The sequence below is a fragment of the Trematomus bernacchii genome, unplaced genomic scaffold (assembly GCF_902827165.1).
Source record: "Trematomus bernacchii unplaced genomic scaffold, fTreBer1.1, whole genome shotgun sequence".
NCBI lineage: Eukaryota > Metazoa > Chordata > Actinopteri > Perciformes > Nototheniidae > Trematomus > Trematomus bernacchii.
In genome coordinates, this window is record NW_022987564.1 from 18970642 (window position 1) to 18998215 (window position 27574).

Consider the following 27574-nt stretch of genomic DNA (forward strand, 5'->3'; position numbering starts at 1 on the left):
TTCTTAAAACCATTTGAATATTATATTTTGCACTGTTGGAGGAGCCTGGGGTTTGAGTTGTATTGCCAAAATAAAAATCCGGGTTAAGACAAGTGGAGGTGAAGTCATGTGTTCATGGTTTAGGTTGTATATGGTTGTCTTCACCTTCTAGTGATTGCATTTAAGATACAAAGTGTTTTTCATAAGTGTATATTTTAGGATTATCTTGATGGGGAAAAAAGTGTCAGCAAAATAAACTTTTGTTTGCCACAACACTTTGCTTTTTGGTTGAGGGAGCCAGTGCTAAATTCCAGCACTTTTCTATCATCTCGTTTTATTTTGTTTTCCTAAATAAAGTAGGGCTTGGCATTATAATATTAAACTCACAGTAAACCAATTTGTCTGTACAAGCAGAGTTTACAAACTGAAGTCAGGCACGGATTCCTTATTCTGAACGTTATCCATTTATTACTGAAAATAACAGTTTCTTCATCATAAAGGTAGAAGATTAGGAGATTAAACATGCAGTGACGGGATTAAATGAAAAACCATCAACACGGCCGAGTAAACACCAAGAGAAAACTTTTGTTCCAAAAATAAAATACCTTTTGAAAACCGTACAGAAAACACACAACATTTAAACAGATTAATGTACATTTTAAACAGCTTGTGGTTAACGTCAATGGTCGATAACATCTTAACACTTTAGGACCATAGAAGCGAATCTGTGTATTTTACCCGCAGTACTTTCATACTACTGCTCAGTTCAGCAGTCAAGTTTAAAGTAAATGATTTGCGTTAAGACACACAGAAACGATGGTTTGGTTCGTCACCAGATTCAATTTTAAATACTGAATGTTATTTTTTGAAAAAATGGATGCATAGGGATTAGAAAACAAAATTATCAGTAACAGTATATAAAAAAGATAATTATTCCTGGGCGACTAGCACTGAAACCTGTTTCATATTTATATGGGGGGGAATCTCACCAATACAATTTTATAAAACCAAGCGAAGGACCGACATTTTTCTTAAAACGGAGCTGCGAAAACAAGCTTTCTACAAATGGTTCAGCGGACGTTACATTCATGTCAAAACAAACATTTGTCAAATGAACCAACTCGGGTGCATCTGACATAACGGCGGATAAAGAGGGGGGGGGGGGGGTACTTTCCTAGCGTCCTCCTGACTTACGTCCGGCCCAGGATCGGGACCGGGAACGAGAGCGTGATCTTGAAGCTGAGCGGGACTTGGAGCGGGTTGGGGAGTGGGCCCGTCGCACTTCTTCCTCGGGGTAATGGGAAGACGATGAAGGGTTGGCGTTCTCTCGTGGAGATGCAGATTTGGAGCGGGATCTCGCTCTGGACTCTCTTCGAGGCCTCTGCCGGTATCTAAAGACACAATGAGAACGTTTAGAGCCCAGTACTATTATACTATAGCAGGGATAGAAACAACTTGCCCATAGGGGGCCATTGAGTCTAAAATAGCCTAAGTCACACATTAACTAAGGGGAAGCTTTTTTCCCTAAGGCACATTGTTTTTCTCTTTGCGATTAAAATAGCTATTTACATATCTTTGTTTTGGACCCAATAAATTCACAATATTCAGGAACATTATACCAAACAAGTAGCCCTCCATATTACTCTCTATGCTTCAGGAAGCCATCAGTCCTAACATTGTTTGTGACCCGTGACTAAGACACTTATGATTATCTACATTTCCAGGCACTAAAATAACTGTCCTGTACATTCAGTTTTTCCTCTGACTTCACTACCTAACAGTATCACTTCACAATAAGTCTGCCAGAATAAATCTTGCAAGTGTATTTGTACAGTAATACAGACAGCAGCATGATCAAGAGAAAGAAGATGTACCTCTCATTCTCACGACTCCTGCTTCTTCCTCTGCCATACACCTGTCCACGAGATCTGAACACAGACATGAATAGATTGGTTTTCCTTTTAAAGAAACATTTAAGTACAAGTGTTAGACTGCTCAGAGAGAAACTCACTCTCGAGGACTCTCTGATCGCCTGCGATGGCGATCATAAGAGGGGCTGCGTGATCTGTACCGCTCGTTGCTGCGACTACGCGAACGCCTGCGCCGGCTGTCCCGATCGTGGTCGTCGTATCGAGACGATCTGCCCGGAGAATGCCTCTCCTTTGTCTTCATCTGATTTGGTGCTGAGGATAAAGACAGTGATCAGAAGGTTACATTTCCGAGAAAAAAACAAAGCACAAAAGGCTCAATGTATTTGTTTATTACTGACGTTGTTACACTATAATGCTAGTCTTTATGCTATCATTAAGCTTTTACAGTGCTGCCAGTAGTACATTGACTCATACCTACAATCTAGGTCTGTCAGTATTAATACATTTACTATCTCTTTTAGTCATTTAGAAACGCTGTATGATTGCTGTTCAGGGGATCATACAGTAAATGTACCACTAATGTGTAATGGTGTAAAAATCAGAATCAGAATTTTAAAAAACATTCTATATCCCGGGGAAATTAGGTTTCGTAAATGTTGTTTGATTTTTAGAATGAAATACAATGAAAGACAAAAAGAAATAAGTAAGAATGTGCAATAAATACATATGATAAGATATTATATAAACAACTTTTTTAATTCAAAATGTCCGATAAAATAAAACAATAAGGAACGCTCTGAGGGAGGTGTTAAACAAGTGACACTGACAACTACAATTCTGACTGCAAAAACACATTCTGTCAAAGTCTACAGTATTTTGTGGAATTAACAAATAAAAAGGTACAATAGAGTTTAACACTTACTCTTTCTGTCACCCTGGGCAAACTGGATTTCAATCTGCCGGCCACAAACCCACTTCCTGTCCAGACTGTGAAGAGCGTCCTCTGCATCACGCACATCCTCAAATATGCTGAGTGGTTAAGGGTTTTCTTTTGATCGCAGTTTTAGTCAGGCCACACAAATTCAAAGTGTTTTCTTCCTTTCACAATGAAGTAGAAACTTAAGAAAATAAACTTTTATATCACAATTTGTTTTCTCTTTATAACAAAAATGGCATTCTTCAAATTTGCATGGCCTGACTTATAACACAAAAACATTTAAGAAAAAAGCACAAACTATTATTTCTTATTATAGTTTAGCAAGAGAAAAAACAACAAACAAAATACACTCACAGTTAATTTTTGTAGAGATAAAAGATGAAGCATTTTCAAACACATGTAATCATTGTGAGCGATCAGGTCTACAAATACAAAAAAAATCAAATACATGAAATAATTGATTACATTTCTTGATCATAATGAAAATACAAATGTCATTTATATCACAAGGAAAGATGATTTTGTTGTCAGATTTGTGAATTTGTCTTGTGAGGATACAAATAATTCAGACTTGTTACCTTTGCCCATGCTTGACTTTGAACTTCATTTTGATCTTTACACTCTTTAATGGACTCCCACAGAGACTCTGGACTGCTGCTTGCCTTTTCCTCTTTAACCTCTTTTTCTTTTGCCAATTCTTTGCCGCCATATCCAAGCCTTGTCTCCGTTCCCTTTTCCTCTTCATGCTTTACTTTCTCTTTTCAACCTTTTCCCTCCCTCTGATCCTGAAGGTCTGTGAGACTTGTCTTTACAGCTATTCTACACGGGTCTTTGTTACTCTTTGTGGCCGGTTCCACAACTGGATGCTTTAACATTTTCTGAAGCAATAACAGAAAAATAAGTGCGTTAGATATTCAATCAAAAATAAATACATGAAATAATGTCACAAAAAAAAGCACATCTTCTCAGCTGAAAAGGAAATTAAAATGTTTTGTTAGCAGGAGCACCAACATAGTAAACACTCATTGGGAAAGGATATTGAATGTATGCAAATCCTCTTGGTCGGCGTGTATGGAAGTCAAGTGGGATGTAGACATCTACTACAGGCCCATAGCGGCCAAACTCACGCCGCAAATCCTCAGGCCTGAACACCGTAAATAAAATTATGACTCAACTGACCATCAGAGGAAGCTCTAACTATATCATCACTCAGCGGCAGCTGGGAGAACAGCTGTTCAGAGGGCTCAATAGGGACAGTTCACCCCAAAACACTAAAGATCTGTCTGACCTCTTAACTGGTGACAGATCCAGCTGTTCACAAGGTTTCTGTGTTATTGCTCTCAGTTCGGCTGCAGCTTAGGAACTTTATTTATTCTAGTGGTTGCTTTTTGTTTTACAATTATGTTGCGTTTTGGCATGAACTGAACCTTTAAGATGTGTACACTATTGTCTTTAGCATAAAATTCAAGGTTAGAACTCACTAAAAGTCTAAAAAAGTGACATGTCGAGACGGTTGCTCCATTCACACTAGATTTTTTGGAGGAGTACTTGGATTTACCTTTGATTTACGTGTGAGATCAGCACACAGTGAGATATTTTAAGTCATTAGTTGATGTTCAGCAGAGAGGTTAGGGTAATCGTTGACAGTGTTTTGGTGATTTGCAGACTGCAGAAGAAACTTTTCAGAAAAGGTCACACATATATATACAAACGAAAATGCATAATTTTGTTGTCCTATCCTTTCAATTTTTCTTGCTGTTTTTATATAAAAAAATGTATATGTATTTTATATTTGAGGACGGAAAAAGCAAATAAGCTTAATTGCTTTTGTGTGTGCGTTGGCTCATGCTACATAGCAACCTGTCATTGAAATAGAATGAATGTATAACCCTAAAGACGTTACTTACCATAACAGACTTCAAAAGAATAACGGTTAACTGAAATAACGGTTTGTGACATAGCGGTTAGTTGGGCTTGATAACAACTTATAACCATATTAAATAATACGTTTAAATTGTTTTGCCTGCAAATCACCAACACATGTAATATTACTGAAGAGTATTGTTTATAAGTAAGCTAACGTAGCTTTATTTACGTTAGCTAATGTATACACATGAACCGTGCAACAGAAACGGAATGTAAACAAAGATACAGTACCGACATATGAAATATTAACATAGACACCTTATTACAGATTGGCCTAACTATGAGCAGCAGCTAATAAATATTTCACACATAAAGCGCCTCTGCATGTTGGTTAAACGTAACTTGAAGCTTCTGCGAGGAGGCTAACGTTAGCAGCTAAGCTAAGTCAGTTAGCTGCCGTTAATATGAGTAAGTTAGCGCTTGATAGCTGACTTTCTCCGAGTGTTGACTCACCTGGACTCATCGGAGATGTTTCTGACGAACAAAGACGAGCATGGGGGCCTCATGTATTTGGCCATAAAGTTACACTCACTATGCAGAAGAAATGTTTTTTTGAAGAAAAGAAAAATCTGGTGCAGCGAAAATATGTTGGGCGCATGCGCAGTTGGAGGGCGCCTTTTGGTTCTTCTTCTCAAACAAACGGGGGGAATAAAAACCTACAGCGCCCTCTGCTGTTCACCTGCAGCTGTGCAGAAACAATAAATTCTTTATTTTTGTTTAAAAAGGTGTCGAGAAAGTAAATGCAACCACACAGTAAAACTCTTCTACGTCTAGTAAATGCGATGTATTTAAAACATAACTTAAGTATTACTAAGTTAACAGAAGAGATTGAAAGTCTTTGTGTTGTACTGGACAGACACATTTTCTGAAGACAAAATATTGTAAATAAAAGTTACTGAAACCTCAGACAAAGGTAGAGGAGTAAACGGTATGATATTTGTCTCTGAGATGCCGTGAAGTAGAGGCCTAAAGTAGCATAACATGGTATGGTTTAGCAGCTTACATTTCTAATTTAGCACTTGATTGATGTACTTAGTTTCTTTCCACCACTGAATAAAAACACACACTTTGGTTTATTTCATCATTCAAATGTATTCATAAAGGTATTATTTATGAATGAAAGTTATTTATTTTCAATGTGCTATCCACATGGTTCCCTGCTTAAAGTAGCTTCAGCTTCAGGCCTGGATCAGGCTCGTTTGCTTCTGCAGATGAAAGTTACATCGCCAGCAGTGATAGTCTGGAACAGAGAGAAAGCAGAGACAGAAACGAAACAGTTTCATGTTAAAAAAAAAAAACTGACAAAATTATAGAGTGTGAACTGGAAGAATAGCTGAGTGGATACATGGTTAGGATTTGTTGTAACAAAACGGTGGCATTAAACAGAGAACAACAGAAAATGCAACCGTTAAATCCATCTTTAACTGTTGCAAAAACCTTCCTTTATTTGTTTAATTTTCTTTGAAGATCATGTGTCATTAAATCTAAGTTTATTTCTAACACTGAATCCCTGGGTTTGTAAAATAATGAAGGCCACTGACCTCCACCATGTCGTCTCCTTGGAGCTCTCGGACAGCAGTGAACTTTTCAGTTTTAGCGATCAGCTTCCCGTTCTCCTCTCTGACAGTGCACTGGTCATTCATAACAATGTTTATCTATCATGATATTGCACATCACTAAACAATAATATCACTTTTTAGAACAACACACTGCATCCACTTTTATTTCAGATATAGGCTACTGTACATATTGTGTGTTAGTCATTTGTCATATACTTGTATGTGTTTCCTTTTTGTACATTATATTTCTTGTTTACACGTTTAATCCTTCAATAGGTTTCACAATAGTCTTTCAAATATTTCTAAATATTCTATTCTCTTTTCCATTACACATTTGTATTCTCTCACTGTGTTTATGTATGCACAATTATACACTAAGAAAATGCCTTGTGTGTGAAAACCTACGTGGCAATAAACAAATGATGATCTAATTCTCAGCGATTTAGCAATCAATAACAAATACATGCCAAAACAGTATAATGTAAGTTAAAGCTTTTCTTTTACTTCCCATCAAAACCCCATCAATCTTCCTTAGATGTCCATTATTTAAATAGCATTGTATCTGATGTTGGTTTATCTTTTTATGAATCAGATTACATTAACTGCTAGCTGCTTAAAAAACTGGATTTGTATCTAAAATTGCACAAAAACTATAGCCTCACTATAATATGCTGACACAAGCCTACAAAGTCTAAATGCTGATTTTCAGGGTTTCATTCTGACATCATCAGCTCACATGATGCATGAAGAGTTAAATGTTTGAATTACCTTAAACTTCCTGCCATCCGCCACGGTCATCTCGGACTCCTTGCCGAGGCGGAATGAGTGAGCTCTGGTGCCAAGGGGAGTCTTCATGGTGTAGGTGAAGTCTGAGCCCTTCCGCTCAATCACCAACACCGGTTTGACATCCTTTCGCATTTTGATAATCATTTCAGGTGCACCTTGAAAGGAAAAAGAATATATGATGTATGCATTCATAAGAAAATACATTCTTTAAATATGAAAATATACTCACCCATGACTTTTAAGAAGCCCTCAAGGTTTTCCTCAGAATAAACCTTCCAGGTGCCGCAGAAATCCATGCTGCTGGTCATGATGCTTGCCTAAAGATGTTTGTTGTACAAGTTGTCAAACTCTCACATTACACACACTGCTGGTTGGCATGTTAGGGACTTCAAATCCCTGTTATTTAGACTCAAGTTTCCAATGAGAGGCAAGGTGGGCTGAACAACATAACTCACTTATAAATGAAATACGGCAGGAGGGTGCATGTGGAAATGCTTGAATCGATGTTTCTTTTTCCAAAATCTAACAGTGGTGGCGAAGTCCATAGGGACTTGGCTTGGCAACTGGAAGGTCACCAGTTCAAGTCCCGGAAAGACCAAGTGCTACAGGGGTGTCCCTGAGCAAGGCACCGTTCCCTACACTGCTCCCCGGGCGCCGTACATAGTGGCAGCCCACTCCTAACACTAGGATGGGTCAAATGCAGAGAAACCGTTTTGTTACATAATACCTGTACTACGTAATGACAATAAGTTGAATCTTCTTCTTCAAATCACTGAGCTTAAGCAATGACATATCTTTATTTGAGACAGGAATGAAAGCTTTCCTTCATTTGACAAATATACAATACTTCAGATCATTGTCCACCTTCAAAATATAAAAATACTACAACAGAGAAACACACAGGAAGCAATACATTTGAAGGTATTCATGCAGGCAGCAAAAGCTCAGGCAGTGCAGAGAAGATGATTCATCTCTTCACTTCCCAATTAAAGCCTAAGCACGCTCAGTTACCAGGAACAGACACATGTCGAGCTTAGTTACAAGGAAATTGAGAAAGTCAATTACTTGTGGAATGTTTCTGAAGCTAAACACTGCAGTTTACAAACAGTCACAATATAGAGGCGATAGGGGCACAATGTGTAGACAGTAACACTTTTTCTGCAAAGGCCATCTGGTAATACTGGGTCTTGTTGCAGTCCCTGAGAAAACACTGATCAGTCATGCTGTGATGTGAAGTAATCTTGTTCAGAGACCTGGGTCAAACAATATTGCTGCAGTTTATTCTTGACGTTTAATATTCTTGGATCACCAGATTTGTGCTTTCTAAAGGACACTTCAATACACAAGAATATACCCTCTTGCAGGTTTTTAGACACAATAGCATATAGTCCGATCAAGAATTTATGAGGTAAATCTTTGAGAGTTTTTACATTTTTGATATTGATAGGGCACCATCTGCTCAAATTGTTTTTTTTACTGATGTGACATTTGAATTTCAACAAGATGTATCCAGAATGGGACACTTCAGAGTTAAATAAAGACCAAATGCAGCAGTATATCTCATCTGAACTGCTTATCAGATGCTAGCTTCGGAAACTCCCTCTTCCCCCACACCTTTCCAATATCATATTCATGGGGGTCTGTGACACTTTTCTAACTTTCTAAATGAAATATTTGACATTAACACCCACCTCATGCTGTTTTTGGACAGCTGGGCAGAGCTAAAAAAAGAACTGCAGTATGAACACTCTTCCTTCATTCTTGTCAAACTACTTCTGTCACTTTTAATGTGAAAGTAGGCTACATCAATATGAACAGTTTCTAGGAGAGACTGTCTTGATGTGTGACGTTATCCCCCTCTATAAATGATAATGTTTTAGAACATCTAAAAACAAGCTAGTTCTTTTTAAGCATACCCCAGCCCTAGGAGCGTCCAACATAGCTTTGAGCTAAATGCTAACACGATAACAAAGTAAAAAAACTACTTCTCATTTAATGTCACAACAAAGTGTAACATTATGAATGTTTTCTAAGAGAGACTGTCTGGATGTGTCCCCATTTTTAAATGATTATGTGACATGATGACAAAAAACATTGTTAGATAGCTGTTTTTTAGAATAATGCAGGCGTAAGTGTGTCCAACATTGCTTTGAGCTAAATGCTAACACGCTAACAAGGTAAACACTATATGCTCTACATGCTCATTCTAACATGATATAATGTTTACCATGTTTCCCTTTTAGTCAATATTTGCTAATAAGCACTAAACACAAAATGTAATGGACATTTTAGTTGTGCAAGTATTTTAAAAGATCGAGTTGATGATGGCAGGTAAATGAGACAAGGAATTAAGTCATTTAGATTCATTATAAAAGGGAGCATGAATGTCTAAAGGATATTTTATGGCAAACCATTGAATATTGGTCGATGTATTTCAAACACAACCCAGAAAATGTAAACTTCATAATGGCAGTAGAGTAAAAGTCATGAGCATTCATCCTCTGGGGAACATGAATGTCTGTACACAAGATTTTTGGCAAGTACTTGTTAACATATTTTAGTTTGACATTTTTAAAGCAATGCCACTAGCACGGCCAAAATCAAACTTTGTACAATTTGCACAACATCGTTCACCTCAAACATTTCTTTGGTAATTCTGTGCAGATTTTTCTTGCTACTCATCCGTAGATAAATGGCAACACTGATATATCTGTAATAGTAACATCATCCCTCTTAATACTGTGCTTTGAGGGGGTCACCTCCACCCATCTGGTGCTTCAAGCTTGTTAAAACAAGTGCTCTATTTGATGCAGATCTGTTTGTTAAGACACAAAATGGTGAACCTTTGCTAACTTCAGGCTGTATTTAAGTCCCGAAATAGCAAATAGTCAGTGGTGCATGCTTTGGTAATATGTTACATGATTAAAATCTTTTTTTTATAATCTCATATCAAAAAAACATAACATGGAAAAGAATAATACTTCATAAATATCAAGCTTTGCTACGACTCCCATTCATTGATCTCCACTCATTAAATACAACAAAGACATGATGAAAGTTGAATATACTTCATCACGAGAGATCCTCCTCCTGGTTTGGCCCCGGGTCACTAAGGCAGCGTGATAGTTTTAGTTGGTCTTGCTCCTCGTGCTCCTCAGGCACTTTGGCTCTCTGCTCGCGGCTCTGATTGGGCCCCTGGGATTCACTCACCAGGCTAATGGCATCAAGGGGGCCGGGGTCTGGCCGAGCCCTCGGGCCCCGGGGGCTCTCACTGTTGTCATAGGTGAAAACCTGATGTTCTGGGGGATACATGCAAAGTGCAGTGACATAATTGATTGCTTAACATTTTTTTACAAGCAGCTAATAAATCATAAACACTTGTAGAAGTTTGGGTTTTAGTCAGGATTAATTTGTATGGAGTCACAAGAGTGCCATAAAAGACATTATATCAGCAGTAAATAAAAATACAAATAACATTTAAATAATTCAATATAATCTCAAATCATTTTCATGTAAAAAAAAATACAATATAATGCTTATAATAATTATCTCATATTTGTCTTTATATTTTCAAATTTTTTCATTGTTTCTTTTATTTGTTTCTTTACATTGCACTTTTCTTGTTTACTGTTTTATTCTTTATTACATTTTTGAAATGTATTTAACATTTTGTTCTTTCATTTCCTTTTTTTCCATATCCATTTTCTTCTTCTTTTCCATATCTTTTGATGGCACTCCTACGGCTCCCTTCATTTGGGAGGCTATGCATTTCCACTTCACCTCCGAGGTAAATGTTTTACTATTTTACTCCACTACATTATTTGAAAGCTGAGGTTACTTTGCAGATCTAGATTACTACAACATTTAATTCCACTAATAATTTACGAAAGACTAATATATATTGAAAAGTCTGACCTGGTTCAAAGCACACTTTTCTCACTGACGGTGTTTCCTGGCGATTTGTAGGAACTGTGAGGTAGTGACTCATCTGTGAATAACACAAAGAGGTTCATAATCAGAATCTTAAAATGAATGATGCATCAACATGTTCAATTAGAAAGAATGGCCATTAGGTTTTACTTTGTTCATTCAAATTGAATCGTATGACAAAGGGGACATTTGGGCGCCATTCAGGTATATACTAAAAGCATTTATCCTTAGTAAATGGGATTACACCAGCATAACAAGCAACTACAAATAAGGTCCAAATAATTAACTTGTCTTAGAACAAATAGGTCCATCTGTAAATTAGGTTAGAAACCATTTTAGATACAGAGAGCGCAGATACAGATCAATTAAAGGCTTAAAAAGAAGTCCCAGAATAGCCATGGCAACCAAAAGAAACCAGAATATGTGAACACTGTTAAATAATTGAAGGTGAGACAGAAATGCTTATCTTCCATATATGTACTGTATATCATTAAATGAAATAAAGAACATTGACTTTGAAAAGGTCAACTCTGTGATTTTCAGGTTTAAGGTTTAGGACCTAAATGAGCTTTCAAAATCAAGTATACTTCTAGGAGAAGTAGACAAGGCTGTTTGACTCACCCTCCTCTCCATCTCCACCCGCTGCTTCCTGAATCGGATTTCACTCACGTTGTCCTCAAACGGGTCGATCATCAGGTCGTGTCTACTGTACGAACGAAGCTAAGGACAAAAATAGATTAAAAAAACAAAGCGTCAGAATCACATTTATTACCTTTCTGATAACTCATTACATTTCACTCTTTGCATAACAACGTCATGAATGATGTCCTATACCCTCTGCCTGGTCTTCTGCAGGTTACTTCGCAGAATCTTCCGGATCTCTTGCTCGCGACTTTTGGAAATACTCGGAATGGCCCGTCGATTGCCCGACCCTCTCTGCTGAATGTTTCTGTGGAGGCACAACATCACATCTCATTACTAGTCATAACAACTCATTTTTATGGTTTTATTAAAATGGCCAAAGCACAAATTAAACATCTATACTGGTGGTTAACAAACTCATTGGCATACTGTAATACCTTATATTAAAGGAGAGGTGTCATGCTTTTCCGGTTATTACCCGTCCCCTTGTGTGTTATGAAGGTTTTTATGCATGTAAACGGTGTGCAGTCAAAACCCTCAAAGTACACCCTGTAGCGAGTAAAACTCTAACACAGAAAATACCTCCCCAAAACGCCTCGTTGGAGATACGTCACTGCCCATTTGATTCTTCCATTTCGTTCCGGGTACGGCATGATGTCAAGCGGTACCCGGAACGAAATGGACCAATCCCGAAGAGCCGTTACGTTACGTCCGCGGAGCCGTTACGTTAAGCCCCCGCTGATTGGTCCAAATTGACCAATCCACGGACTTCCTCACACACACATCTGTGTGCAGGGAGCAGGCAGCTCAGCTGATTTCTCCTCCCTGGCTGCAGGCTGATAACAGACAGTTGGGATCGCGGCGAAATTCTCTCTGCAGACCCATTCTCACAGCGTTTATCAACCTTTTTCTTACTCAATATCAAGCCACACTTATTGTTTTGACTTCGGATGTGACTTTGTGTGTGCTCAGGATGAGTTTGGCTGTGTTTCTCTATGTATCCTAAACAAGGAAACAACACCTCCACGGAGCTCAGCGCGATTCACAACGTCCCGACCAATCAGAGCACACTGTGCTCACAGGGAGGGTGGGGGCTGGAGCTTTGGGAGCTACAACGAGCCGTTAAAGGCAGATAGTGAAATTCAGTGAATACAAGTAGTTTACAGAGATGCTGTATGAGAAACCAATGTGAGTTTGGAAAAATGCACAGTATAAATCTATTCTAGTAGACCTCAACAATGGAATTATGATCAGTGGAAATGGCCATGACACCTCTCCTTTAACACTTAAAGGTGGGGTAGGTAAGTTTGAGAAACCGGCTCGAGATACACTTTTTGTTATATTCCATGGAATGCTCTTAACATCCCGATAGCAATGAATATCTTAAGTGCTTTGACAAAAAATCCATAAAAAAATGTCATCTGTGGAAGCCGTAATACTGTAAAAAGCACGACCAATCATTTTAGCCGGCCCGGCTAAAATGATTGGATGGCCTACCTGCCTGTCAGCCTTCCATCTGTGCACACACTTATCTCGTGCCCTCATTGGTCATGTGCGCGTTCGTGTGTGTTGGAGGAGGGGCTCTGTAAGGAAGTGGCAGATTTTTTCCGGTTGTGTATTTTCAAATTCCAGCGCACTCTAGCTGGTTTCTCCAAAATCACCTACCCCACCTTTAACAGGCAACAGAGGTAAAATATTTGAAAATGTAGAAATTATTTAATTTAGACAAAATAGATTTGTACAGCAAAAATGTTTCAGTTTTATTTTGGAACAAATTATTTGAATATTCAGAATCAGAGGCATGGTTAAGGCCATGTAGGTTTTTGAATATAAATATTTGCCTTGGTTGTTGGTGCAAAGCAATGAACATAGTGGGAGTAAAATAAAAAGATACAACAAAATTCAAGAATCATAAATAACAAAATTGTCAAGAAAAATGCATTTTGATCAAAATGTTAAAATATATCTGTTGTTAAAATGAAAGGGAGCTTCACAATATTTGCAATATATTAACCAAGGACTGTAATTTGCAATGTGTGCTGGGATAAAAAGCAATATGAGTTAATGTCACAATAGAGTAAGATGATATTTGGTACCGAATGGATTTTGGGTTTAAAAAGTGTGTACATATCCCTACAAAAAACATATAGGAACTGATACGTTTTGTGTTTTGTCAATTAACACTAATGTTTTAAGGCATGCACATGAATCGAGTTACACTAATGCATCTCTCGAACAAATGCCCTGGTATTTATATCTGTTTTCATTTGGAGCGTTCTTGCATCCAGGAGACTTGTAGTGTTCGACCTCAGGTGTATGTGAAAAAACTGAATTTGTCTTCATGACTTCTACATGAACTAACACTCACTGCATGGAGACGGGGGACAGGATGGAGGGCAGCTTGGCGGCGCTCCCACTCTCCACCAGCATCATGGCCTGCTTCATCTCCATCTTGTTGTAGAAGGAGATGAGCTGCGGCTCGGTGGAGCGCTCGCCTGCGATCAGCCACTTCTTCAAGTAGGTCTTGTTGAAGCGGTTCAGCCTGAGCACAGGAAGCACTCATTAACATTTATACTCAGTCACAGCGTTAAAAGAACTCATAGCATTGATGGTAATTTGATCATTACCATACAAATACCTTCTGCACTTCCCCTTATTCACACTAGTCTCTCTAAGTGTATTTGTACAGTAAGAAGGAATAGATGTATATATTGTTTTATTTTATTATTTTCTAATGTATGTTTTTCAAATATATGTTTTATGTGTGCCGATTGAAGGGGCTAAAACTGATATACCGAGTTATTTTAGTTTTGTACTTAATTTTGTTTTCAATTCAGCTTAGTTACCAGAGAGGGTTTGCTCCTTTAAAGTGGACCTATCATGCTATATTTGAATAATATAGTGTAGGACCATACCTATATAAGGCATATTTATACTTTTTTTTTTTCAAAATACCAAACGGATCATGCATTTTAGCCATGCCTCATTTTGCTCAATTTGACCATTTCTAGCTCTGTTTTTGCAAGGGCTGATTCTGTGAGAACAGCACCATCTACAGGTCTGGCATATGTACTACAGCGTCTCCAGCGCTTTCGAACGGCAATGGCCGTGGTTGTCTCCTCCTGATTGGTGGAGTTGGCCCAATAGCCGTAGCGCCACTGTCCTGACATCAGGACAGTGTTCAAATCTGGATCAGTTTTTATCAGATCCGTTGCAAACCTTGCTGTTAGGCCGTTTCTTAAGTAATAGGGAGAAGTCAGAGGAAAAATCCTACTTGTCTTTCCAGTGATGATGTCCATAATGACCACAGATGTCTTCAATTCCTGTGAGGAGATGACCCAGAAACTGGAGACAAAAGGAAAGTTATATGATGTTATTTCTGCATAAAGTGTGTGAAAAATGTGATTCAAGCTTTAATATTTGTTACATCTTGTACGTTAACAGTGTTCCAGGTCAGATTGTGGATCTCACCTGTGTGTGGATCTCCTCATTAATGGATGGTTTGCTCTCCTTCTTCTTCTTCACGGCCAGGAGCTCCACCAGAGGCCTGATTGTCATTCCCTGAAGACAGAAACAACAAGTGAGACCATGTAGATCAGGGGTGTCAAACTCAAATACACAGTGGGCCAAAAAAAAAAATGGGTACTAGTCGAGGGCCGGACTGGTTCAATGTTTATTGCAAAACTTATTGAAATGAACTTATTGCACATATTAAACCTGGAACTAACAAAGCTTAAATGATTGCCTATAAAAACAACATTAAACATTAAATAATCAGTTGCATTCATTTCTTATGGCTCTATCTGCAGCTTTTCAGGAGTCATTTCTTATGAGTACATTTCCCTCAAAGAAAAAACAAACATGCCCTGTTGTCTCAAGAAAAAAAGTGCAGAAGGAAACATCCATTGAAACTCAGTGTGCTGCTCTGTGATGCTAGTTCAAGCCAGATACTTGGCATCTCATCTTGGGTGCAAGTTCATCAATGTTTGGGCTCAGGCTCTGAGCTGAGGAAATCCTCAGGATTGAGTGAAGGTGTGCGTGCAATATACTGGCAGGCCAGATCTAATAGTAATTTGAAATTATCCTGCGGGCCGAAATTAAATCTACCACGGGCCGGATTTGGCCCCCGGGCCTTGAGTTTGACACATGTGCTTTAGATAGTGATAAAATCAACAAATAACCTTCGTAATAATAATAAAGAAACCACCCTGTGTCTTTTTCTGGACCACTTTTACTTGATAGAAACATTATGCAGGAATATTTTTTAAATATAAAGTGTATTATCTTATAATACTTCCTTTTATTTTTGAAATATAACTATGACATTGCTTCTTATACTATATATTACATGTCATACTATACTATGCTGTATATGTTTTCTTTTATGATGCTCTAACATCTACATATCTCCTCTGGTGATGAATGAAGGCTTTTCTTATATATCTTAATCTTGTCTGAAGTCACTTTATTGCAGATAAAACAGAGAAATGCAAATGTCCCTCTCACCTGCACAAAGACAGTGAAGAAGATGACGGTGATGATGGCGGTGAGGAACATGTTCTTCCTCTCGTTGTCGGTCAGCAGGAACCCCAGAGAGAAGGCGATGGCACCTCGCAGGCCACCGTAGGCCACGATGAACTGATCCTTTTTGGTCAACTTCACGATACGGAATTTATTAATAATGCACGTGAGGCCAATGACTCCTGAAGAATGGACAGAAAACAACACAATACCGTTTATGAAGAAGAAGAACTGGAAAGAATACAGCGACAAAAGTCACTAACTGATATGTTCAGGGTTTTTAACTGACCGAGCACTCTGGACACCAGACAGAGGATGACGGTGGAAATGACGAAGGTCCAGTTCCAGGCGTGAGGACCGGCCACCGTGGAAACACCGAGGAAGATGAAGATGAGCGTCTCACTCACGCTGCTCCACATCTTCAGGAAGTATTTGATGGTGGTGTACGACTTGTGCGAGACGTTAGCCTCCACGTACGGCCGCATCATTACGCCACATGAAATCAACCTGAGCGTGACAGACAGGAAACAAGGAGAGCATTTTGAAATCTGGCTGTAAGAGTATTGGTTTGGATTAACAATCCCATCTTGTGTCACAGGGACTTACGACATGATGCCAGACAGGTGGAAGACCTCCGCAGAGAGGTAAGCCATGTAGCTGTAGAGGAACACGAACAGGGGCTCGATGACCCGGGTGTGTGCGGTGAAGCGGGAGGTAAAGGCCCCCAGGAGGCCGTAGATGGCGCCCACCATGACCCCCCCCAGTGAAACCACAAAGAAACAGACGACCCCCAGCACGCCGTCCAACACGGTCACAGTTCCTGCGTGAGAAAACTCCTCGAACAGGTGATACAGAACCTGCCCAGGGAAACGCTTACTGAGACTTGCTTTGTGTTGTATTCAAGGTGTTGTGCTTCCTATAGCTCTCAACACTGGGTTTGTTATTTAAGTGAAGGTCATTTTGTCTTCGGTCGTTCCTGTCCGTCCTCTTTATTCTTCTCACCTGCCTTTCATTTCCCTTTCTTTATACTTTGACCACTCGTTCTTCCCCTATTCAATACCTTACTTCTCTATAATTCCCTTTATAATCTTTCCGTTCCTTTCACACTTCATCCCTAATTGTATATCCTCTTTCTTTCCTACCTTCCTTCTTTTTCATATACTACCTTCCTCCTTTTTTTTTTTACATACTTCCTTTCTTTCTTCCTTCTTTCCCTCCTTCCTTTCTTCTTACATTCTGCCTTCCTTCTTTTTTGATATACTTTGTTCCCTCCTTCTTTCACATACTTCCTTTCTTACTTAGCTCCTATTTTCCTTTCTTCTCAATAGAACCTTACTTCTTTCATTAGCCGCGTTCACACCGGAGTACTTTTCACCGTACTTTTCGCGTTTAGTTCCGTTAGTACCCCTTATGTCGCGTTCACACCAAAAAGAGCACTTAAAGGTGGTGTAGGTAAGTTTGAGAAACCGGCTCGAGATCGCTAGAATTTGAAAATACACAGCCGGAGAAAATCTGCCACTTCCTTATAGAGCCCCTCCTCCAACACACACGAACGTGCACATGACCAATGAGGGCACGAGATAAGTTTGTGCACAGATGGAAGGCTGACAGGCAGGTAGGCCATCCAGTTATTTTAGCCGGGCCGGCTAAAATGATTGGTCGTGCTTTTTACAGTACTACGGCTTCCACAGATGACATTTTTTAATGGATTTTTTGTCAAAGCACTTAAGATATTCATTGCTATCGGGATGTTAAGAGCATTCCATGGAATATAACAAAAAGTGTATCTCGAGCCGGTTTCTCAAACTTACCTACCCCACCTTTAATCTCGGGAACTTTTACCCCCATTTTTAGTGCCTGCTGAGAGATGGTACTTTCCTGGGGGAAAAAAGTGCCCCAGTTCTGATTGGCTGGGCGAATTGCAAACCACGCCCCGTACAACTCTGAAATGTTTTGGAGAGCCACCATTTTATTATCCTGGCATTAGCATTATTAGCATTAGCATTAGCCCAGTGCACAAACGGAGAGAGACTAACTTATGGCAACACAAAATAAAACATGGGAGCGGTGGAGATGAGGAGGTGTCGGCGTTCTGGCGATTTACTCGGAAGGGTTCAGTAGAAGCTGCTGGGAGTCCCAGCAGCTTCTACTGAAGCCAGTCTCCAACTCCGGGGACTTCCGGCCGGGGACTTCGGGTGGCAGTATACGCCGTGAAGTGGTTTGCGGCCTGCCAGTAAACCCAAAGCAGAAGAAGACGAAGTGACGTCAGCGGCTCATTTGCGTAATCTTCCCTCAGGGAAAAGTACTCCGGTGTGAACGCGATCTGTACTAAATGCCCTGGGGTCATAAGTGCCGGGGCTCTGAGTGCCGGCACTAAATACGGCAAAGTACTTGGTGTGAACGCGCCTATTGCTCCCTTAGTTTCTTCCTTCCCTTTCTCCCTTCTTTCATATTTTCCTTCTTTTCTTCTTTCACCCTTCCTTCCTTACTTCCTTCCTTTGTGTCTTCCTTCCTTCCTTCTTGACTTCTACCTTCTTTACTTCACTGCTCAATTCCTTCCTTCTGTCATTGCTCTCTTCGTCCTTTCTTCTTTCTTTCTTTCTTTCTTTCCTTTTCTCTTAACCCTATTCCTTTCTTCTTTCATATTTTTCTTTTCCATTCTACCTATTTACATCTTTCCTTTCTTCCATCATTAAAACTTTCATTGCTCCCTTCTATCTATTAAAGTAGAAGCACCAACCCGTTCCCCCGCCCCCCTCACTCACCACGGTGACGGCGTCGTTGAGCAGCGACTCCCCGAACACGAGGATGTGCAGCAGCTCGTTGATGTGGATCTCCTCGAACACGGCCAGGACGGCCACGGGGTCCACGGCGGAGACGATGGATCCGAACAGCAGGCAGGACAGCAGGTCCACCCCGGCCAGCTGCACGCCTTCAATCTGACACACGGCAAAGATCATCCCCCCGATGAAGAAGACGTTCCACAGAGTCCCCACCACGGCGAACACCAGGATGGTGCCCATGTTCTCCATGAAGGCCCGGATGGGCAGGAAGTAGCCGGCATCGAGGATGATGGGGGGCAGCAGGTAGTGGAAGAAGAGCTTGGTGTCCAGGACGGGGGCTTCCTCTCCGATGGCTTTGATGATCCCGCCCACCAGCAGACCTACGCCAATCAGCAGACAGCTCTCCGGGACCACGTTGGATATATTAGGAATGATGTGAAAACCTGAGAGAGAAAGATTGGAGATAATTACTCAGGTAAAGTAAAAGTCAACACCATTCACTTTTACTCCTTCTCATAAACCTTTCTTTCAGCAAAAAGGGTTCTCTTATAGTTTTGTATTATATCATGTGTCAACATTCCCTTTCTCCTGTATGTTGTATTTGAACTTTTAACATAAACATTGTTAAGTACTGTCAATCATTTTTTTTAAAGGGGCCCTTTTATGCTAGTTTTCAGGTTCATATTAGTTCCAGGTCGCCGCTCGGAAGGGAGTCTAGAGCCTCTCTCCGGTACATTGGGCTCTATTCTATCCTATTTACATGCTCTACGGAAGTGAGGCTCAGGTTTGGGAAGGCTAATACGTTTTTTTTACCTGACGCTGCCCGCCTCCGGCATCTATAGATAAGAGATCAACTCAGTGAAAGCACCGCCTGCTGACCAATCAGAGCTCAGTGTGCGGAGTTTAAAGCTATCAATTCATATTACAGGATAGAGGAAATACAGTTGAAACTGCCGTATGCAGGGAAGACGCCGACGTGTCGCACTTATCATTCATATCACATCATCAATCACATCATCGATCATATAATATCATAATAGGCTATATCATATATTTCTTTATCTGAGTCAGCTTCTTGAGCCGTATCTGGCCGTGCAACACTTACAGTGTCACATACTGTATGCAGAAGTATTATTTTAAGCAACACATTAAGTTGACGAAACACTCAACTCGAATGTAATTAAAGTCAGATCCACTCGTGTCTTATGATAAACTGTTAATGTACGAATGCAAACACTCTGTAGTTTATTTTTATTTTTACTAGCTGTTCTGTATTCACCTTGCAGGTACAACGATGTGGCTTTTATCCTAGATTATGTGTTAAAGTCATGGATGTTTAAAGTGTAACTTCTTCATATTTGTCTAATATTATAGTTTACTTTTCATTAATGAAGTATGACGCTGCGCTGTCACGCTTGTCCATGTTTGTGATTGGTCAAATGTTGCAAACCCCGCCCCTTTCACGTGAACGCGCTCTCAGACGGAAAGAGAAACCCTTGGTTGATTTACCGAGTTGATAACCAGCGTCGTAGGACCGCTTAGCGAGATCTCGTTTGTTAGGGTTAGTTAAGATAACTCAAACATATCCAGGGTCTGTTGAACTGGTTTCGTAGTACAGGGCACTGGTGGCTGCATAGCAGCGCTAATGTCAAAGACACAAACATTATACATTATATTTTAATTTTACCAGGATGCAGTGACAAAAATATTTGGGAAGGCTTAGCCTTCCCTAGTCTACAGTACCCGCCGCCCCTGCTCTACGCCTTTCCACCGCTGCGTCTCATACCCCACTCCTGGAGGGGGTGAGACGAGAACATTCGAGAGCGAGGTGTACGCCCCATCGAGAAGGAGGGCAGGCTACGTGCCACTCTGTCAGAGAACAGACAGACGTCCCTGCTTCAGGCAGTTTGCAGACTGAACGTTGGTGCGAGGAAAGGAGTCTAGAGCCTCCGTCCGGTACATTGGGCTCTATTCTATCCTATCTATAGCTACTGGTGGACAAGGGGCTTGCTCATGCTCATGCCACAGTCAAGGTGTATGCAGCAGCCATCTCGTCCTGTCATGAGGGATTTGGCGGCAGACCAGTCTTTAGCCAACCGCTTATGAAGCGTTTTTTGCAAACTAGTTTGGTTAGACAAAAAAATTATACAGTCAACCTGACAACTTTAGCCAGGATAACCTACTCGAACCAAACTCTATACAAAATTATACTAATATCTCTTAAACCAAGTTGTAAAATGGCACTTCATACTTTAAACAAATTGTGACTCATGACTCGGCTGTATTTTTTCCCCTGCTGTAGTGGAAAAGTAAATTAACATAAACTCTTATCACAAACCTAATATGATATAATACCCAGAGTCTATATTCAGGAAACGGTTCTGTGTGCGTTAGAGCAGCACTTTGATTTGAAAACAAAAAAAGGATGCACTCAGTCAGCTGTACGCCACTGCAGCCATCTCATAAAATATACAGTAGAGGCTGCTGCAGGCGTGAATAAAAGACTGAACATAAATATCTGTGGAGGTCATATTTTATGTTTTTAATCTAGATTTAAATGGGAACAGTCAATAATATTAGCATTTAGTGGATGTTATACAGGGCCACAAGTTAAGTGTCGTAACCAACTTATGTCTAGTGTACACAAATCTGTTTACAGTCTACATATTAATATATTACTACAAAAGCAAAATATGTACTGTATACTGTACAGTATTTAATTTTACATAAAATCTCATCTTTACATGTATAAAGTTTACTTATATCTGCATTTACTTGCACTTTGTGTCACTTGCATGATTCTCTTTCAACATTTCTTTTTTATATTTCAATAGATTTTTTTTTTTTATTTCAATTTCTTCGCGCAACATTTCTATTTGTTTGTAAATCTTAAAGAATCACTATTATACTTTTTGGGGTTTTCCCTTCTTGCAGTGTTTAATATAGTGCACCTGAACCGCCTCCATTGGACTCCTTTGTTTACTTCAGTAACATAATGTGATCACTACGCAACACTCACGCTTCTATTGGCTAGCGCTCCAACACATTGTACGTGATAGGCTAAGGGGCGGGACATCTCTAAAAGGTTGATCAATAATAACAGAGCCGGCCAGCTAACCAATGAGAGCAGACCGGGCTCTGGTTTCAGACAGAGGGTGAAAAGAGGCAATAGGAGACAAATAAAGAGCATTAAAGCATGGAGACATGTCATAGTAGAGGCATAAAATACAAATATGAACCTGAAAATGAGCAGAACAAAGTATTTTGTATGTTGCATATTTGACGGAGCCCGGGACTTATGATTTTCAAATTATGCTGAACATATATTACCAATGACAATAAAGCCTTTGAATATTGAATCTGTTGAAGACAACAATCATTTTCAATGCTTTTAGTATAAATGTTAGTCCCCAGAGCAGAAGGTAATTGTCTGTTTTGTTTAAGAATATTTCCTAATAGATTTCATTTCCAATGATATTCAACAGTGTCACTGCAAAAACCTCACATTATAGCTATGTGTTAAATAAAGGGCTGATACAGTAGATATCACTGCTCTGTTAATCTCACATTTGTCTGTGAGCTGAATAGGCCTTGACATTCAGCCTCCCTGTCATGTGACTCGGGTCGAGGCAGCTGTAAGGAACATTTTCTGTGATGTTTTCTGCAGTCAGAGGTCCGTGCTCCCCCCCGCTCTGCCTCTACACTGGGATCTTTGTTATCGAGCAGTGCATTAGGACAGGAAGTTGGACCGGCCCCCGTCAGCAGCAGCTGGACGGAGCAGATAAGACGCAGAGCTGCCAATGACTCAGTGAAGGAGAGATTCAACCAGCCAATCAGAATCATCGCTGCCCGGCGTCCTCCATTCAGGGAGGCAGGGTGAACTATTTTATAATAATTCAAAGGCAAAACTTATTTTTATTTGTAATAAATCTTACAGTAATAAGGGCAGCAGCTGTAACCAGTGTCGGAATGTAACTAAGTACATTACTTAAGCTCAATTTGAGGAACTTGTACTTTACTTGAGTACTTCTATGTTATGCTACTTTGTACCAATACTTTACCTCATCTATTTCAAATCTGTAGTTACTTAAAATATAACTAATACATTAAAATATTATTTTATGATAGATACCCATCAGTTGTTTGAGTAATTAAAGTGAGCTTCGGTTTTACCAGCTGCAACATTAAAGTGATGAACGCATTAATGCATCAATAATTATAATCACTGGTATTATGAAAGGCCCTTTTTGCTCAATAAATACTTTCCCTTTATTTTTATTTTAGTGTTTTAAGACTGAGTGCAACCAAGTAGTCCCTTGAGTACTTTTACTTGAGTAAACAGATCTGAATACTTCTTCCACCACTGGGGAGGGCCTAAATTAGAGTTCTTATTTTATTAGGAACAGTCCAATGATATTATTTTCTCAGGCAACACAGTTTCTTCCCTTCTCAGCCACTGAAAAGGAGTATCAACAAGTGGTTTCTTTACCCCAAATGAATCATTTCTGGTGGACTAGTAACAGTGAAAAAGTGTCAATGTTAGCAGAAACACATTATGTTATATTCTTATTTTCATGACATTAGTTATTATTTATTAATCAACGCACAAATACCAAATGTTCTGAAAAAGTTCACTATTTAAATATTGAGTTTTTAAAGTCAAATTGAATAATAATCGGGACTAAAATATGTACTTAGCAGGACATCTTAAATCTACATTTTGTAAAGCTTTCTGGAGCACAAACGTTTTAAGTGCGATACTATTTTAAAATGTCTTTGGAATTTCTGTGCAATTTCCTCATTATAAAGCATAATGTAGATTAAAAAAAAACTTGAACCATGAAATGATTGAATACAATTAGATATTTTTGTGATTTTCTTGAAAGCTCTGAACATTGCAGATAGTCTGGTCGGCAGCTGGTCAAACATTTCTTGGGTGTGTGGTGTCACTGTTTAAATAGAACATCATATAGTAAAGAACAAAAACAACACTTGTTTGAATACTGCAAGCGCTCAAATACTATAGACAATAATAATTATATGTGATATTATAATTGAGTTCATGAAACAAATATTAAAATAAGAACAATCGTCGGTGCCTGCGACCATATCCACTCTTCTACTGAGTGACATTTCTTCCCTTCAGATTCCTAAAATATCAAAAACGCATAGGTCTTGCTGGTCTAACGGCTGCTGAGAAAATGGTTGCGGTGCGCCACAATTTGTCCATTAAGCAATGGTTTTAACTTGATGTTGTCCAACAGCCCGTATCAATGGGATTGGAATGTGATTCCTTTCTCTCTGCGTGTGTAAATGTAATTTGATGCTGCTCGTTGCCTATTGGCGCTTGAACCAGCCCACAGGGGTCCTGGGAAGGGTGGGGCGGGTGTTTTGATCTTATTATGTTTTGTCTTATGGTGTTTTTGTTTATTTGTAAGGGAGCTGTATGTATGTTCTTTCACATGTTGTTCTGTGTTTCTGCCTTGATTACATGCAAATTTGATCACACAAAATAACAAGAAGAATCGAGTAAGCCAGCTGCCTGTTGGTATAATGACTTCTTTTATATATTCTTTGTATCCTGGGGAATAGTTTATCCTCTCAGCATATGAGGAGGGTGGTTGTGTGAAAGCTAAAGGTCAGAGGCGAGAGAAGACTTATTATACAACTCCACAGAGAGATATTTATTACCTTTAATTAGTCTGAACAACTGCAGCCAAACCTCTGCCAGGGTTATTTAAAGTCTAATCCTTCAACATTTGCTTAATTGACAGACACACTGACGCTTCTAAAACAAGTTTGTGCTGCACAGAAACATAACCGGAGTGTTCTGTGGAGACACTATCAGCTCTCCTTTGGGAACCCTTATACTACACTATAACTTTTATTCATGTATTTTATACCCGTGTTATTCATGTTTCATGTTTATTATATCCGCTTTCCTTTTTAATGAAGGTTTTTAAATGCCATTTTATAACGTGCTTCCACTGCACTATTTCTTAATGCTCTTAATGTCTTTCATTCTTGTAAAGCACTTTGAATTGCCTTGTGTTTAAAGGTGCTATATAAATAAACTTGCCTTGCCTTAAACATCTTTGTTTGTTCTTAACTGCTGGTGTTGTAGCTATTATTTTTGAAAATCCTGGCTGTCGGTAGCAAGACACTCCAAAATATCTTTTCATTTTGTAACCATGGATTGGAATTATGGGCTGTTTACATAGGAAACATGGACGTTTAACAGTTACTTGAAGGAATCCTGAGAATCCGGATAAACCTCAGGCTTGTACAGTAGCAGCTGTTTTTGGTGCACAATTTCTTTGTTTACATGTGCTAATTTAAAGTAGAAGGGAATATAATGCGTTTTCTTTTGGTTGTGTTTATGTGTTTAACGGAAGATGCGTGATATAAATAGGGGTGTCTTATGATCCAGGAAGCAAAAGTTGTTGCTTGGACAGAATCAAATGTTTTGAGGATGTATTAACATAGGTGGTTTGATGGACTGCATATACGGCAGATTAAACAATAGACTCAACATTTTTTTAATGATATAAATATATTTTGAAAGGAAAGGGAATTCAAAATGTAAAGCATTGTCAGCAATTTAGTAAGAGTTCAATTTAAGCAATGACCTTTTTCTGGTAACTTATAATGTGACTCTCTGAGTCGACTTCAAAACATTAGCTGCTGACACCAGTACCTGCCAGGAAACATACTCACACCAAACTCCATACAAAATTCTTACTTTTTAACTAAATCTGTCTTTTACCAAGCTGAAACAACATCACAATAACAAATCCTCAACACAGTATGTTCACACCTTTCCAGTGTGCCTAGATTTTTTTTTTATTTCTATCACATGCTCAGTCATGATGCCTGTATACTTTAATCCCTCAGATCTTGTACTTGAGTAAAAGTAGAAGTACAGAGTGTAGGAATACTCTGTTACACGAAAAACTCCTGCATTCAAAATGTTACTCAAGTAAAAGTACAAGAGTATTATCATCAAAATATAAAAGTACTCATTATGCACCCATTTCAGAATAATATATATGATATGTTTTATAATGATTGATCATGAAAGTGTTCTCAAAGCTGGTAAAGGTGCAGCTAGTTTGAATGACTTTGTATACTGCAGGGTAGCTTGTGAATTTACTCCAGGTGGAACTAAAGTCTGATTTAACACTTGATTATATTTCACATCATTCATCCACATCTGTAAAGTAACTAAAAGGTACATAATAAATGTAGTGGAGTACTTGAACTTGAGTAAATGTAGTTTCCACCTCTGACCCATGCTTGTTATTGTGCATTCATTTCTGATGTTTTATTGCAATTTTCCTCCTTTTCCTCTTTAAAATTGCTTTACATGTTGTCATAGAAACACATGAACTTTCAATCTGACCCTGAGAAAACTATTGTATAGGCTGCAGATATCAAATACATTGCTAAGCACCCATCATTTCCTGATCCCCAGCCCCTCACTGATGCTGAATGAGGACCCCTTCAGTCCTGTGGCCACTCACCGAGCTTCATGAGCAGGGCCAGCAGGATCCACAGAGAGATCACGAAGGGCTTCCTGACGTCCTGGTAGTTGAAGGAGAGGACGGGGAAAGCCTTCTTGTGAGTGGTGGAGTTAGTTTGGTGGTGGGGGTCCTCCGGCGTGTCTCCGGCTGGACCCCGCCACGTCTCGTTGCTCCCCGACACAATATCAGGACTCCCGGAGGCTACGGAGAGGAAGAGGAGCAGCCAGACACAGAAGAAGAAGCCCGTCCTCCAGCACCGGGCGGGTCGCAGCTCAGCCATGTTGTTGAGATGGTTTGACGGCTGCTGCTCGTTCTCTAGATCCGATGAAGATGAAGATGAGGATAGGACGAGGAGAGGGCGAGGTGCGCAACGTAGAAACGCGCACTTTTACGCACTGTCATCTCAAAATTACGCATAGTTTTAGAAGAACAAACGGGGGTTGAATGTTGCAGACATACAAGCTGCTGTCATCAGTGGGGGTTATTTTAAAACTCTTACTCGCCTGCTGAGAGGATGTAAAGCCTGGACACTTGTTGGCGTGTTGTTATTCTCTCCTCAAACGGAGCTCTGAGAACTTTATCAAGTGTCCACATCCATCCCCATCACACAGAAACGTCCCAAACCCACGCCGAACTCTTTTTCTCTTCAAATAACACACAGCACACCCATACTCAGCCGGAGAGAGGGCGACCCCTGCTGAAGTGGAGGAGCACAGCAAGTACTGCTTAAAAACAGTACTTGTACTTGAGTATTTCTGTTTTATACAACTTGTATTTCTACACCCTCCCATTTCAGGAGAACATATTGTAGTTATTATAATACATTTTACCGCTAAGGAATTAAAACAAAAAATAAGATTGGACATGTATTAATCATTTTATAATACTGACGCCTTTAAAGGACCACGTATGTGTGTCTATCAGTAATAATGACTCACAAGTGTATGCACATTTGTCTGGCAACTCTAATGTCAGTAGGTAGGTGTTATGTATTTCCTTTTTTTTCTTTCTATTTGATTATTGTTTCAGCATAGTGTAAATAATTAGCATTTACAGAAGAAAATAAAGCATCAGTGTGCCAGTGCAAGATCAATATTCATTTATAGCAGCACATATG

General features: G+C 39.4%; 3 protein-coding genes across 5 annotated transcripts; all 3 read right to left on the minus strand.

The window, feature by feature from the left end:
* Nucleotides 1–420: 420 nt before the first annotated feature.
* On the minus strand, nucleotides 421–5334 carry LOC117478270 (serine/arginine-rich splicing factor 10-like). 3 transcript variants are annotated; one of them, XM_034125251.1, is made up of 6 exons: nucleotides 5167–5334; nucleotides 3366–3665; nucleotides 2773–2879; nucleotides 1991–2162; nucleotides 1854–1907; nucleotides 421–1370 (listed from the first exon to the last, which is right to left on the minus strand). In XM_034125251.1, the coding sequence occupies exons 2-6, from the start codon at nucleotides 3530–3532 to the stop codon at nucleotides 1154–1156; spliced, it is 717 nt and encodes a 238-aa protein (XP_033981142.1). In that variant the 5' UTR covers nucleotides 3533–3665; nucleotides 5167–5334; the 3' UTR covers nucleotides 421–1153. The 3 variants fall into 3 exon arrangements, with proteins under 3 accessions (XP_033981142.1, XP_033981141.1, XP_033981143.1); XM_034125250.1 differs by lacking the exon at nucleotides 3366–3665 and adding an exon at nucleotides 3827–3931 and having other exon boundaries at nucleotides 2773–2876; nucleotides 5167–5320; XM_034125252.1 differs by lacking the exon at nucleotides 5167–5334 and having other exon boundaries at nucleotides 3366–3815.
* Nucleotides 5335–5828: 494 nt separating this feature from the next.
* LOC117478302 (fatty acid-binding protein, liver-like) lies at nucleotides 5829–7582 on the minus strand. The gene is made up of 5 exons (XM_034125296.1): nucleotides 7514–7582; nucleotides 7288–7375; nucleotides 7041–7213; nucleotides 6255–6344; nucleotides 5829–5953 (listed from the first exon to the last, which is right to left on the minus strand). Exons 2-5 carry the CDS (start codon nucleotides 7364–7366, stop codon nucleotides 5903–5905), a joined length of 393 nt encoding a protein of 130 aa, XP_033981187.1. The 5' UTR covers nucleotides 7367–7375; nucleotides 7514–7582; the 3' UTR covers nucleotides 5829–5902.
* Nucleotides 7583–7815: 233 nt separating this feature from the next.
* On the minus strand, nucleotides 7816–27159 carry LOC117478181 (Na(+)/H(+) exchanger beta-like). The gene is made up of 12 exons (XM_034125119.1): nucleotides 26458–27159; nucleotides 18917–19377; nucleotides 16758–17008; nucleotides 16441–16658; nucleotides 16137–16333; nucleotides 15102–15191; nucleotides 14905–14975; nucleotides 13999–14172; nucleotides 11823–11937; nucleotides 11610–11708; nucleotides 10974–11046; nucleotides 7816–10357 (listed from the first exon to the last, which is right to left on the minus strand). The coding sequence occupies exons 1-12, from the start codon at nucleotides 26735–26737 to the stop codon at nucleotides 10131–10133; spliced, it is 2256 nt and encodes a 751-aa protein (XP_033981010.1). The 5' UTR covers nucleotides 26738–27159; the 3' UTR covers nucleotides 7816–10130.
* Nucleotides 27160–27574: the final 415 nt, after the last annotated feature.